General features: G+C 40.1%; 1 protein-coding gene across 1 annotated transcript in view; it reads right to left on the bottom strand.

Moving 5' to 3' along the window:
* The window catches only part of DMGDH (dimethylglycine dehydrogenase), a 66209-nt gene that overhangs the window by 33555 nt on the left and 17969 nt on the right, over window positions 1-14685 (bottom strand). The window contains exons 6-9 of the mRNA XM_032335885.1: window positions 10937-11185; window positions 8978-9176; window positions 2206-2375; window positions 1203-1356 (exon numbers count right to left, since the gene is read on the bottom strand). Of these exons, the coding sequence (XP_032191776.1) occupies window positions 1203-1356; window positions 2206-2375; window positions 8978-9176; window positions 10937-11185 (772 nt within the window). The remainder of the gene's footprint in view (window positions 1-1202; window positions 1357-2205; window positions 2376-8977; window positions 9177-10936; window positions 11186-14685) is intronic.

The following is a 14685-nucleotide window of genomic DNA, read 5'->3' as shown; positions in this document are numbered from 1 at the left end:
TTAACTGCAGAACAGACAACTGTCTGCTAAATGAGTTTTCAGTCGTTTAATTATTAAAATAATAGAAAAAAAAGGTCAGATCCAAAGAGCAAAGGTGAAGAATAGATCTGGCATTTACCTGAGTCATTTAGGAAAAACAGAACCAGTATTTTGCCCCCAGACATTCTAGACTGATTGTCAGCTGAACCCAAACTCATTAATCAACACTGGGACTCTGCTATTCTTTATACCATTTAGATCTGGTCTTAAAGTAGACATTAAAATCTGCTTAAACACACAAAATGGAAAGTCCAAAAGAGAGAGAGAAATAACAATTTCTAGATTTATTATTTGTTTTCTCTTGGTTTATGGATTCTTATGAGAAAAAATATATAATCACTACTAATCCCAAATGACAATGGCATGTAATCCAAGTGCAACTATGGCAACAACTTTAGAGGAATTCAGAGAATTGTTTTAGTGATGTGCTCTATGCTTTAGCTTAATGTAAAATGCTAAGTAAATGATCTTTCCCCCTAATTTATCAATGGTACACATAATTTGCATGACTCACTGCGCACACACTAGAAAGTTGTTGCTATGAGCTCTTCCTTGATCAACAGAAAATCCATATTGACATACTATTTCCATTCAACGGGATTTGACCAGACCTCCTAAACCAGGACACATCTTTAGGAGCCAACTAAAACCAGGCGGGGATGTGGAGGGGATGGGGAAGGTTCCTCTGAGCTCCTGGAAATGCCAAGTAGACACTTCACTTCAGCTGGCTGCAGGACTCTGGGGTCCTAGATGCAAGCCAGTGTCACATGGCATAGACTAATGCCTCCACTGCCGAAAATAACTTTTTTTTTTTAAAGATTTTATTTATTTATTTATTTTGACAGATGGAGATCACAAGTAGGCAGAGAGGCAGGCAGAGAGAGAGAGGAGGAAGCAGGCCCCCCGCTGAGCAGAGAGCCCGATGTGGGGCTCGATCCCAGGACCCTGGGATCATGACCTGAGCCGAAGGCAGAGGCTTAACCCACTGAGCCACCCAGGTGCCCACAGAAAATAACTTTTGTAGGAAAAGGCTCCATGCTCTTGGGGATGGGGTGAAGTGACTTGGAGTGGGGGGCGGGGGTGTTTTTCTTATGTCCCTCCATTCCATATCCAAAATTTCATTCTACATTCGGAGCCTCAGGCAGGTTACATCATTCACTTACCTGTACTGAGTGTCCTGACCCGGTCTGTAGAACCAATGTGGCTGCTCCCAGCCTGCATGGAAACCCATGGAACACTTAGACTCCAGGGTTTTATAAAGCCCGCTGACTCGCTGAGTTGGCCTCCCAGCAAATCGTTCTTCTTTAGGATAACCAACTGAAAAAGGAAAACTAGTACCTAAATAGCATATAACCAAAATTATAAACAACTTTGAAGACATTCAAAAAATAGAAAACACAGTTCTTAACACCCAGAAGTATATATATAGGTATCTATAGATTTGGATATAGATATAGATATAGATATAGATATCTAGATATAGATAGAAGAATCTATCTATATCTATATCTATAGATATCTATAGATAGAGGTATCTATCTATATCTATATCATCTTATGTAAAAGATAGTAATTTCACTTCTTGTGGTGACCATTTCACAATGTATACAAATGTCAGAATGCTGTTGTATGCCTGAAACTAACATAATATTGTATGTCAACTATACTGTAATTTTAAGAAATTATGTTAAAGGGTACCTGGGTGGCTCAGTCAGCTAAGCGACTGACTCTTGGTTTCAGCTCAGGTCGTAATCTCAGGGTCCTGAGATGGAGCCCCAGTTCGGGCTCTGGGCTCAACACAGAGTCTGCTTGGGACTCTCTCTCTCCCTCTCCCTCTCCCCTGTCCCCTGACTCACTTGCTCTCTCTCTCTCTCAAATAAATAAATAAATCTTTTTAAAAATCTTGTGTAAAAAAAGCCAAACTATCATTTATATAACTATCCAAGGATAGTGTAAAAGGAGACTTAGACCTTAAAATCACTGATACACTCTGATGTTAAAGATACACGTTCACATAGATTCCTTGTTGAGTTTTAAAGGCACGGTGCTTATTAGAATCCCTACATACTCCTACCACAGTGCACAAAATAGCAAGCAGCTCAAATCAGAGGCACTGCAAGTCGATTCGGAATACACTTTGTAGATAACTGTGAATTTGCACTTTACCAATATTGTTGAATCCGTATGACTCTCTTGCTTTGGCCTCAGTGTACTGAGTTGTCGTCCATTTGCCATAGCGATTAGGATCCAATTCTATCAGATCAAACGGCGGTTCTCCATGCAGGATCCAGTCACTGAGATACTTCCCCACCCCGCCAGCATGGATTATGCCGTATCTTTCAAAATACAGAGATAAATACACCATTACTAAAATATGTCATCTTCAAATAATGAAACATGTCCAACTATTTTACAGATCCCCCAAGTTGGAGTGTTTTGTGCTATTCAGAACACTCGACAACATAATGAAATCTTTTTTCTCAAAAAAAAAAAATGTTTAGGCATCTAAATTAAAGGGACCTGACTGTATAGCTCATTTGTTTCCATAGTTTCAAGAGATGCATACATGCAAAATACCCTACAGCTCTAGGGAAGAGGCTCACTTTAGGAAAATGGGGGAAAGGAAACAAAGAGGAAGACTCAGTTACGATCTCCTCAGCGCCCATCCCCACCCCCACCAGGAGCTAGGAGTATCTTGGAATGTTAGGAAGCTTGCTGGAGAAACTGTACACTGCAGAGGGGCACAAGCATCTCTTCTCAGACTCAATTTACCTCTGTGCAGATACCTGAACCTGGATCTCAGAAACATTCAGAGGAAGACGCACTCACCCAGGGGCTTGTGGGGAGGGGAGGGAAAGGACCACTGTCCCTTGTGTTTTGCAACAAATGGGTCACTTGGTGGCAAAGGTTGGCTTGTTTGCTATTTCTATATGACGATGCTTTAAAACCAAGAACTTGACTGTAGTGGATAATTTGATCTCAGATGAAGGAATCACAGTTTCACACTGGCTGCATGTAGTTCTACCAACTCATGCTAGTCATGAAGGACTTTCCTGTAGGTCTGTCTGTGGTTTAGGTCAGGAGAAGCATCTGAGTAACTGGATGAGCAGAAAGTCATTGGGGATGGGGGGTGGACCAAGAAAAGGAGCTACAGGGGCAGACCTCAAAATACCAGAAATTCCAGCATCCCAAATGGATTCTGACAGCCAGAAACACTCTGAGAGCTTGGGAGGACCTTAGCAAAAGACTATAAATGTTAACTAACTTTTCCCACAAGATACCAGTTTGGTTATTTTATTAAAAAAATGAATGACTGGAGCGCCTGGGTGGCTCAGTTGGTTTAAGTGTCTGCCTTCGTCTCAGGTCATGATCCCAGGGTCCTGGGATCAAGCCCCACATCGGGCTCTCTGCTCAATGGGCGGCCTGCTTCTCCCTCTTCACGGCTTGTGTTCTTTTATGCTCTCTCTCTCTCTCAAATAAATAAAACCTTTAAAAAACAAAAAAGAATGACTAAAGTTGTTACAAGGATATTCCTCAGAGAGAATAAAGAGGCAACGATTTATACTTCTTTGAATCATTTTAAAAAGTGACATGGGTCATCACAATCATCCATAAAAATTTTCACTAAGTTTCAAGAAGGTAATAAAAATGTTTAAACATGCTTAAAATTCACCCATCCAGGTCCATGGACGATATACAAAAGCCGTCATTTTTGAGAGCTAGAGATATCGTTTATAGGGCCTGAAATTGTGTAGTTTTATTAACACTCACTGAGTGACTGCTCTTTGCCAGGCATTGCTTCCATCTAACATGTACAAGCTGATTTATTCTTTAACACTTTTATTTCACCAACAGGAAGACAAGCCCCCACACAGGGGTTCAGTAAGGTCACCCTTTCATAAAGAGCCGATTCAGGATCCAGACTCACTCATCTGACCCCAGTGTACACTCTCTTTTACTGGACTTTACTCCTTCGATTGTTCTCAATTTTTTTTTTTTTTCCAGCCAAGACACATGTGACAGACAGTATTCATATTCTTGACAGACACTTTGGGCCAAGCCAGGGCTGTGTCATGGTTTCCTTTGGTCTCACTTCTACACCATTATGTTCCCTCTCTTTTAACAACGTCTATGAGCTAACAAGTAGTGCAGAGCGCTGTTCACTGGGGATAATCCTGAATCAAGTCTAATTTGTTTTCAGAAAGTAAACCCTTGACAAACTTCAGCTCTCCAACCATTAACAAGTTATATGTAAAATGCCACACAACTGAGTGTTCCAAAACGATTATTGGGAGCCCCTGGCTTAGAAGCTAAAAATAAGCATGGAGTAAGAGAGACCTGGGTATGGTTTTTCTTCTGCCAGTATTAGCTGTGTGATCTCGGGCAAATTCCGTAACTATCCTGAGCTTTAGTCTTCTTTTGCACACGCTTTCTTTATGGTGCTGGTGGAGAATTCACAGACATGGCGTTGAAAAGCACATAACAGGCAAGCAATACATGGTGGCTGTTGGGTCCTTGTATAACCAACAACTGATTATGCCTGTGCCCAGCTGGTAAGATTTTCATGAGGAACTAATGTGTGAAGGGGATGTGGAAGGGAACTTGATGGGGAAAGGAGAGGTGGGTTCTTCCGTTGCTGGCATTAAGCTATGGCGCCTGCTTCTTCTAGATGGCCCAACTCCTGTGCTTTTTGAGTGTTTGTGTCTGCTCTGTGCAATAGCTCTGTTACACTGTCACATGTAACATCGTATAGCACTCTCCCCCCCTTTAATTTGCTGTTTGTAATCTGTGCTATGCCAAGAAAACTAGATTCAACTCAATACAATCCATTCAACATTTGGGGGGCATGGCATCAGTCACCTTGAAACAGAAAACCTTGTTAGAATTGTGACAAAACAAAAGTAAAACAGCCTTGACTGAGGGTGATCTGTGAATAAGGTTAAAAAAAAAAAAAACTGGCATATATGTAGACAGTTTGCAAATTCTCCAAATTCTCTGGAATCGTTGTATGAGAATAACAGACAACACTGAAATGCGGATCCATGAGCCCCTCTCCAGACCATGGAGTCAGAATCTATAGGAGTAATGTCTGGGAATCTGTTTGCTTTCATTGGTTTTCTGATTTCAACACAACTTCATGGGTTCTCCTGACAAACAGGAATTTCACAGATAGGATGTAAAGGAGGATGAATTATGTGCCAGAGACTAATCACAAGGTAGAGATTCTATTTTAACATGCCAGTCGGATGATTCTGTGGCTCACCCGGGTTTGAAAACCACTGGCCTCCAGAACCATGGAATGATCAAAAGATGTAAGCCAGAAGGGACAGCCAAGGTGAGCATTCTATGTTACATGAGAAATATCTTAGCAATCTCAACTTGTAGATAACAAGAAGTCCTTTTGGTTTAGACTAAATCTGTCAAAGAGAGTGAGGTACTTTGCCTGTCCCCCATCTGTCATCTTCCCTATCTACCTCCCAATGTCTACAATCTGGGAAAATTACCCAGAACAATCAGAGCAGGAATGCAACATCAGCCCCATGCAATTAGATACAACTTCTAGATAATCAGTAACTGGTGTTCTAAAGAAAGCAACTTCCTAATTTCCTTGGCAAGTAGGAGAAACATACATTAAAGTACAGAACATTAAAGTACAAATATAATAAGGCCAGGGATACTGTCTGCTTGTTCAGAGCATGGCTTATGGCCAATGATCCACAAGTAGTTGTTGACTAATCAATAATTCTATAAGTCAATTGCAGGATTAAAAAGAATAAAGACTTAGGAATAAATTTAGCAAGAGAAGTATAAAACTTATACTCTGAAAACCATAAAGCATTGCTGAAAGAAATTTTAAAAGACCTAAATAAATGGAAAGGCACCTCATGTCCATGAATTGGACTTAATATTGTTATGGCAATACTCCCCAAGTTGATCTACAGATTCAGTGCAATACCTAAGAAAATCCTAGGTGGCTTCTTTGCAAAAATTGACACACTGATCCTAAAAATTATATAAAAATTTAAGGGACCCAGAACAGCCAACACAATCTTGAAAAACAACAATGATTCACACTTCCCAACTTCAGAACTTACTACAAAGCTACAGTAACTAAAACAGTGTGGTACTGGCAGGACCTATAGATGGACTAGAATTGGGAGTCCAGAAATGAACCCATATATATATGTGAATTGACTTTTGACAAGGATGTCATGGTATCATAGAAAATAAATATTTGATTTTTGTCCCTATTTCCTGGCACAGAACTTCTAATAACCTCTGGAATTCATAGTCTTTTGTATGCTAAGGAGATGGCTCAATATGGGGTGAGAGGTCCTTGAGGGACTAAATAGCTTTAGGATAGGGGCTAGTCACAAGAAGTTCAATCATCAAAGAAAAAAAAGTCAATCATCAATGGTCAATGATTTAATCAATTACTCTTATGTAATGAAACCTCCATAAAAACCCCTAAATGTCAGAGTTCAAAGAGTTTTCAGGTTGATGAACCTACTAATGTGCTCCAAAGGTGGTATGTCAGAGAGGGCATGAAAACTCTGTGCCATATCCCCCCACCCTGACCTCACCCCATGTATCTCTTCTACTGGCTGTTACTGAGTTGTATCCTTTCTAACAAATGGGTGAAAGAAAGTATTTTCCTGATTTCTGTGAGTCATTCCAGTGAGTTATCAAACCTGAAAAGGGACTTGTAGGAAATCCCACATTATGGTCAGTCATTCAGAAGAACAGACGATCCCTGGAACTTGCAACTGGTGTCTAAAGTGGAGACAGTTTTGTGGGACTGAGTCCTTAACCAGTGGGATCTGCACTAACCCTGGGAGTTAGTATCAGAATTGAATTGAATTGCTGGATACTCAGTTGGTGTAAGAGACTTAGAAAATTGGATGTCGGTGTCAGAGTGGTGTTAGGAAAAAAGATATCACAGAAGCCAATGCAATTCAACACGGAAAGAACAGTCTTTTCAATAAATGATGCTGGGATAACTGGCTATGCACAAAAGAACGGGTTGGACCCTTACCTCACACCACATACAAAAATTAACTCAAAATTGTTCAAAGATTTAAGAGTAGAAGTTAAAACTATAAAACTCTTAGAAGAAAACATAGGTATGAATCTTTATGAACTTGGATTAGAAAATGGTTTCTTATAAATGACACCAGAACTGCATGCTAAAAAAGAAAAAAAATACACATTCTAGACTTCAACAAAATTTAAAACTTTCGTGCTTCAGTGGACACCATCAAGAAAGTGAAAAGACAACTCAAAGAATGAGAAAAAACTTGCAAATCATGTATCTGATAAAGGTCTTGTATCTAGAATATGTAAAGAACTCCCACAACTTAACAATAAAAAGACAAATAATATTTTAAAAGATATGCTTATTCATTTGAGAGAGCATGTGCATGAGGGTAGGGAGAGGGAGGGGGAGAGAGAGCCCCATGAAGGCTCAGTCTCATGACCCTGAGATAATGACCCCCAAAACCAAGAGCCAGATGCTTAACAGACTGCACCATGCAGGCACTCTGACAAATAATGTTTTTTTTTAAATGGGCAAAGGATATGAACAGGCATTCCTCCAAAGAAGATATGAAAGTAACATACTTGAGAAACAGTCCTACATGCACATGCCTGCATATGGATGCTATAGGTGATCACCTAAACCCTCAGTTAGTTTATGCCCTCTAGCCCTATACCTTCAACTGGTTTTTGCCCTCTAGATGTCCCACAGATGTAAACTTAGCACTTCAAACCCAAACTCTCAAAAATGAAACTCATTATTTTTCTGGTTTCTCTCTCCCCATGGCTCCAGCATCCAACCAGGGGTAAAGGTCAAGTTAGATAGTTTGCCATCATTCGCTATTTTTTTTCTCTTCCTCAAGACCTACTGCAATCAATCATCAAGTCCAAGTAAGTTTGTCTCCCATTTCTCTCTTCAGACCACAGCTTCTCTACTGTACTGGCAGGATCACATGCTGACCAGCCCTATGCCTCTGGATGGACCTCACTGCCTTGCTTTCAGCTGTAGCCCATTGCCTACCACGAGGCCTGGGACAGAGCTAGCAATCATTACTATTAGCTGAATAAATGGCCAAATAAAATAGGGAAGAAAAATAGAATATTAGAAGCTCCAATATCATGGTAAAGTGGGCTTGACATTAATATTCACCAGATTAATGGGACAAATATTAAAGATGAAACATCAAATGGGTAATGGAATCGTAAGTAGTAAGCAACCTGAGGAATCCTAAAGAAGTAAATTATGTTGAACACACATGAATTATGGTGAAAAATGCATCAGATACATTATTCATTTGATATTGTGAATTATGTTTGTCACATTGTGTTATGAAAACATCCTTGTAAAATTGGGGTAAATTGACCAATCTGAACATATACAGCATGAAAAGAGACATGAATCATGGAAATGGCGGGAAATATGCAAAGAGAAGTTTACAGGAAATAATTGCCCTTCTGTATGATAAGCTTTAAAACCTATACCAGTGATTAAACCATTAATAATCCATAGTAATTATTTTAAAATTCAAATATTTTATTCCTCAGGGCACCTGGGTGGCTCAGTCGGTTAAGCATCTGCCTTTGGCTCAGGTCATGAGCTCAGGGTCCTGGGATCAAGCCCTGCATCAGGCTCGCTGCTCAGAGGGGAGTCTGCTTCTCTTTCTCTCTCTGCCCTTCCCCCATTTGTGCTCTCTCTCTCTCAAATAAATAAATAAAATCTTAAAAAAATTTTTTTTCCTCATACCTCAATGGTCATGAAAGGAAGAAAACTCTCTGCCCCACCGCTACTTTCCATTTTAGCCTAAGATTAGGTGACAAGACTTATCTAAAATACTTGACTCCATTTAAAAAAGAAAAAAAAATTGACTCTGTAATAAATGTTGAATCAAATGGAGATACTCACCCAAAGCCTATAGCCACCCAGTAGTTTCTGAGCCCCTGATGGGGCCCCACCATAGGCAGAATGTCAGGAGAATAGGTGATAGGGCCATTGACGATATTGATGATGTCAGCCTTTTTCAAGACTGGAACCATTTCCATGGCAGCTTCAACGTGTTCCATGATTCGGTCAAGATCAGACTCAAAGAGCTCCTTTCCAAACCCTGCAAGAGACATACCATTGTGGTCAGGATGCCACAGCTGCCCTGATACGTACTCTAAAGTGACCTAAATCTGAAACAGCTTACATGTAAAGATGGTCTTTAGGAAGGTACTTCCTTTTTTTTTTTTTAAGTCTAAACTTAATATTCACTATCAACAGACAGGTACCCAGCACAATACCAAGAATAATAATGTTATTTTTGTTGAAACAATAAAAATCATGAAAGTCAACCTTTTTCATTAATAATACATTTAACTCTGGGTATATTAACAATTTTCAACATTTAATCCAACCATAATTAAAAAAAAAAAAAACAATTACTGGTTTCTCAAGACAGAGCTTTTATTCCTCAATTAGCCTATGTCTATTCTATCCTCCCAGGAAAGGGCAAATGCAAGCTTACAAAGTCATGTCAGGACATGGGGGATAAACAGAAAACTACTCCAGGATGGAGGATAAGGGATTCCAGATGCCTTTCAGGTCTCAGCAGAGGAGGAAGGGCAGGGAGGCCTCCTTCCTCAAGACTGCTCCCCCAAGTATCCGAGAGCTAGAATTCCGAAAAAAGAGTTAGGGTCTTGGAACACAATCTTTTTCTCAGTCCTCAAAGGTGCTGTGATTGAAGGCAGGGCCGCACATGAGCTGGGGACTGGTGACTTTCCCACACAGCAGCCAGCCAGCTTGTTCCTCCCGCTACCTACGCACTGGGTCGGCTGCATGGAGGGCTGCAGACCACTAGGCTGGGACCGGGATGTGCATGCACCCAGGGCCAGCTGACACTCTGGCTCTCCCTCCAGGTGGATTTGTTCAACATTTATCTGGAAGTGAGGCTGCCAGCATGAGGGAAGAGCAGAAAGGAAGGCTCTCGAGTAGCGATCAGCCCTCCCTCTGCGATCAGGAGCTATTCCACACAGGCCCAAACATGCAGAGGCCACACAACAAGACAAAAGCCCTCAGCTAGCTGGAGCTGGCCGAACTTCTGTAGAAGGCAACTAAGTGACCATCTGTTGTAACATGGGCATAGGCGTACCGACAAGTAGAAGAGAGGTTCATCCCCTATCCCAAGGCAATTATAATTCTAGAAGTACAATTTCCTCCATTTCTTTATACTCCTTATTTCAGTGTCCCAGTGACATTTTAGCACTTTCTATAGATTGTTTTAATTGCTTACCTCCTTACGTAACCTCCATCTTTAATCTAGCTCTGTAGACATGTTTCATGAAAACACAAACAGGTCCACCTCCCTTACAGAACTTGAGAGAGAAACTACAGTTCCTCCTTCTGTGGCATAGGGCTCTTTTAAGCCATTTATGCAGTAGGGGAAGGCTTCAGTTTGCAGGCCAGTCTATCCCGCTCTGTGACGCACTCTGAGGCTTTCATTCTTAGCAGCGTGGAAATCCTGTCTCTGATACCCACCATGCCCGTTTGGAAACTCGACCAAATAGGTAGGGGATTGAGGAAAAAGGGGAAGACAGGAGTTCGACGTAGGCAGGCAAAAATGACCTGAAGACTTCCAAACCATGGGGAGATATGTTTCTTCAGTTCCTCCATCACCAACAGCCTCTTTTCTCTTTTCTTACTTCCTGCTGTGATAGTTCCAAGGGACGTGAGAACAGAGCTTACCACAAACCATGCACCTCCAAAGTCCCAGGTATCTGGTAGTCTCATATCATGATGTCATCTGATTCTCCAGCCAGCCCCCAGCCACAGAGAAGACAAAACATATGTGACTGACCTGTACCCGCTTGCGTTTATGGAACCCACCTGGAGGGACTCCATTGGTGACCCACGCATCCTGCACTTTCATTTTCTCCTGACTCTCGTATGGACCAAACAGAAGCCCATCCCTTTCCTGTCGGAGATAATAGGAGCCTTCCAGGTCACGGAGCACCGGCAGTTCTCGTTTCAAAGCTTTCACTTCTGGTATGGTCGATGTAACAACATATTGATGCTGGACCGGAATGAGAGGATGTTCTAGTCCCACCATCTTACCTACTTCACGAGCCCAAAATCCTTAAAGAAAAAATATCATTTAAAAATGTTAACCCATATGTAAGCATACCACATCTGACATTAATATGGCAATTTATTTTTAAATAAAATATTTAGAAGACTTTAGTACGCATGACAAAGTCAAAGGAATGTCATAAAGATTTCAAATGTTTTGTCATTGCAAAACTAAGTGGGGGAAGAGAAGACAGTATTCTACCCTGCCCCAGTGTTTTAAAGTTATCTATCATCTAAGAGTTTACTCAAAAAAAAAAAAAAAAAAAAAAGATTTTGCCCATAAGCAGAGGCAGTCAGGCAAACAGCAACAAAAATGAATTTATTTGAAGGGGAACATAAACAACCCAATTATATAAAATGTACAAATGTTGATCAGAAAGACAGTAATGGACTGACCCTGTTCCTGAAAGAGCGCTGATTAAGTGATAAGGGGCCCAGTGTGATCAACATAATAATTATGCATAAGAAAGCCCTGAAAGTCAGTCCCCCCCCATCCTCCAGGCCCTCCTCTCCCCAAGTTACTGATACCTAAGGTTCTACAAATACGGAATTGTGGTCTTAACTTAAAATTTGAAAACGTATATACTTTGGGAGAGAGCGCACAGTAAGTTTTATCTGTTATTGTACAAGTTTAGTTAGAATACATTTGTAAGATCCTTTCCTGCAAAGGGCATGAAGGAACCAGGAGTCCAGAGTAGGGAGGGATGAGGAGCCACAGAAAAACAGAAAGGGTTCCTAGGTGGGCAGGACTTCCCGTATGAGAGTGTACCTCACTTTCCAGTGTGTGCTGGATTGTCTTACCCATGGGGATGAATGGTATTTTTACTTTGTAAAAGAAGGAATGAAATTGTGGCTCAAAGTACCCTTGATTCTGTATACAGATATGGAACTAAAGTCCAGAGAAGGAAAGAGACATGCCCAAGGTCCCACCGGGAGACTCTGGAATTGTCACACTTTACTGGTTTTCTTGCAACAAAAAGACTTTATTTTAAAAATCTAAGACAAAAAAAAAAATTTGAAGACAGCTTTATTTACATAAAGGTATTTCAGAATCTAGAATGATTCTAGAGCAGGGAAGTGGTGTCACCTGACCCATTAGTGGATTATTTGGGCAGAAGAGGTTCTAGTTGCTTGTTCACTTCATAATAATTTTGAGTAATTGTTCAAATGATTAGAGAATCTTATTCAGGTTATTTCTTTAGAGGATGTACTCTTAATTTTTAACCATTCTGCTTCTGTTTTTTTTTTTTAGGCATCTAATAATGAGTTCTGGAGCCTCTGTCATTATAAGATTCAGGGCTAGATACAGAATTATCAATTATGAATCAGTCTGGGAACCCAGACTATGTACTCTATGTGTCCAAACTTATTTCTTTTTTTTTAATTTTTTAAAAATGATTTTATTTATTTATTTGAGAGAGAGAGAGCAAGCACGAGAGGAGAGAGATCAGCAGGAGAAGCAGACTCCCTACTGAGCAGGGAGTCTGATGTGGGACTTGATCCCAGGACTCCAGGATCATGACCTGAGCCGAAGGCAGTCGCTTAACCAACTGAGCCACCCAGGCACCCCTCCAAACTTATTTCTATTTAACTATCTAAACATCATCCTTGTGTCCTGTTGTTTTGTTCTGGCCTAATGGCTAAATTGGCCTTACTTGTTTAATAGTCCCATAAATGGATGCCTATTTGCAAACCAAAAATCATACCTGTGGGCATTAGAGTCTCTTATTGGTCTTTGAATAATTTACAGATTTAATTTATTTTTATCAGGGGGAAGATGTGAATTTCCAATGTCAGGACTTTGCAGGAAAATACAGGAAAGCCATATCCTAGTTATATGCAACTCTAGCAGATTTAAAATATGAAAAAAAACCAAAATATTTAGCCTGGCAATTCAAACTACTACAGTATCCTCAATACACTTGTTTCAATTAAAAACATAAATTGAAGAAAATAAATTCCGTCCTAGTCAAACATATTTATGAACTTCTGAGTCTAATTGCTTGCTTATTAATGCACTTGATCATTAAAATACAGTGAAACAAACACATAGGTATTCTAGAGCTCTATGATTTTGAACTCCATCACAAGCTCTACGCTGTTTTACCCTATAGTAGTGCTGTTTGTTGGTATTTTCTTCCTCTCTTTGTCATGAAAATTAACCTAAATCTGGCAGGATTACACTTCAACTCAGAGGTAAGAGAGACAAATAAGGAAGAATCACTAAAATCGACCATTTCAACCTGAGAAACAATTGAAGGGTCAATAACAACGTTATTGGAAATCTCTTCCATTTAAAAAAAAAATGCAATGATTAATAGAAATGGACTTCAAACAAAGAGCGAAGTTTCACAGACAAGTTTACTTGTGTAAGATCGTTTATGCAGCGATGATAATGGTTTATACAGTGACATTCTTTGATGCAGAGTATCAGGCAAAATTAAGCAATTCTTTTTTGGCTGAACCCTGGGCTTCATGTTGGCATGATCCAATCATAGTTCTGATTTACCATGTTAGGAAAATTCTTAAGTAAAGCTTACAAGTTATCTCAGGCTTAATGAGTCAATTAGAAATGAAGTAAAGAGAAACATTCTTCACCACCCAGAGGAAAGGTTTACATCATAACAAATTGTTTCTGTTCATGCCCCTGAGCTACACATTAGGTAGGTAGAATGAAGCAAATTTTAAAAGCTTCAGGTAACAAAGACAGGATAGTCGACTTCATCCTGAGATGCTAGGAATGTGTGAAACTGTTTTTCAGCTCTGCTTGCTCAAGAATAATGTTACTACATTCTCTTTCCTGTAGGAACATCTACTTAGTAGTGTTTCTCTAAAGTTTTGTTGTTGTTGTTGTTTGTTTATTTGTTTGTTTTTTAGACCATCTGAAGCAGAACCCACAGCACCTGGAGCATTTATTAAAAATACAGACCACTCAGACCACTTCAGTTAGATTTCTTCTCAAGTCTGGGAAATGGCCTCTGGTGATTCTCACACCTGTTATCTGGAGAACCAAATGTACCGGCATAATGGGTGCTGTATGACCACACAGCAAGTGAAAGGAGGTGGGTAATCTTAAAGCCTGTATCTAGAGGTCATAGTAACTGATGCTAGTCTCCCCGGAATGGGGGGCGGGTTGGGAGGGAGGTGGCACGAATAAGGCTTTCAAAGAAATACCTAGAATCATAATTATTACACTTAATTTTTTTTATTGCTTACTATGTGGTATTGATTCTGTTCTGTGTGCTCTACGTTATTAGTTCATTTACTGATCATAACAACTTTTTGAGATGGGCACTATTATCTCCATTTTACAAAGGAGTAATCTGCTCAGTCACAGGGTTGGGAATACATGTGTTTCTGGGCCAGAGAACCCCACTGCCCTAGACTGTCGTGGAGACACATCAGCAAACAGACCTATTTTTGACTTTTAGACTTCCCTTTTCATGAATATCCTGAAGATTCAGCTGCCTTCTGTTATGACTTCATATAAAGAAACTCCTAGCAGA

Source organism: Mustela erminea, chromosome 3, assembly GCF_009829155.1.
Source record: "Mustela erminea isolate mMusErm1 chromosome 3, mMusErm1.Pri, whole genome shotgun sequence".
Taxonomy (NCBI): domain Eukaryota; kingdom Metazoa; phylum Chordata; class Mammalia; order Carnivora; family Mustelidae; genus Mustela; species Mustela erminea.
Note: the sequence above shows the minus strand (reverse complement) of the source record. Positions and strands in the feature narration are given on the sequence as shown.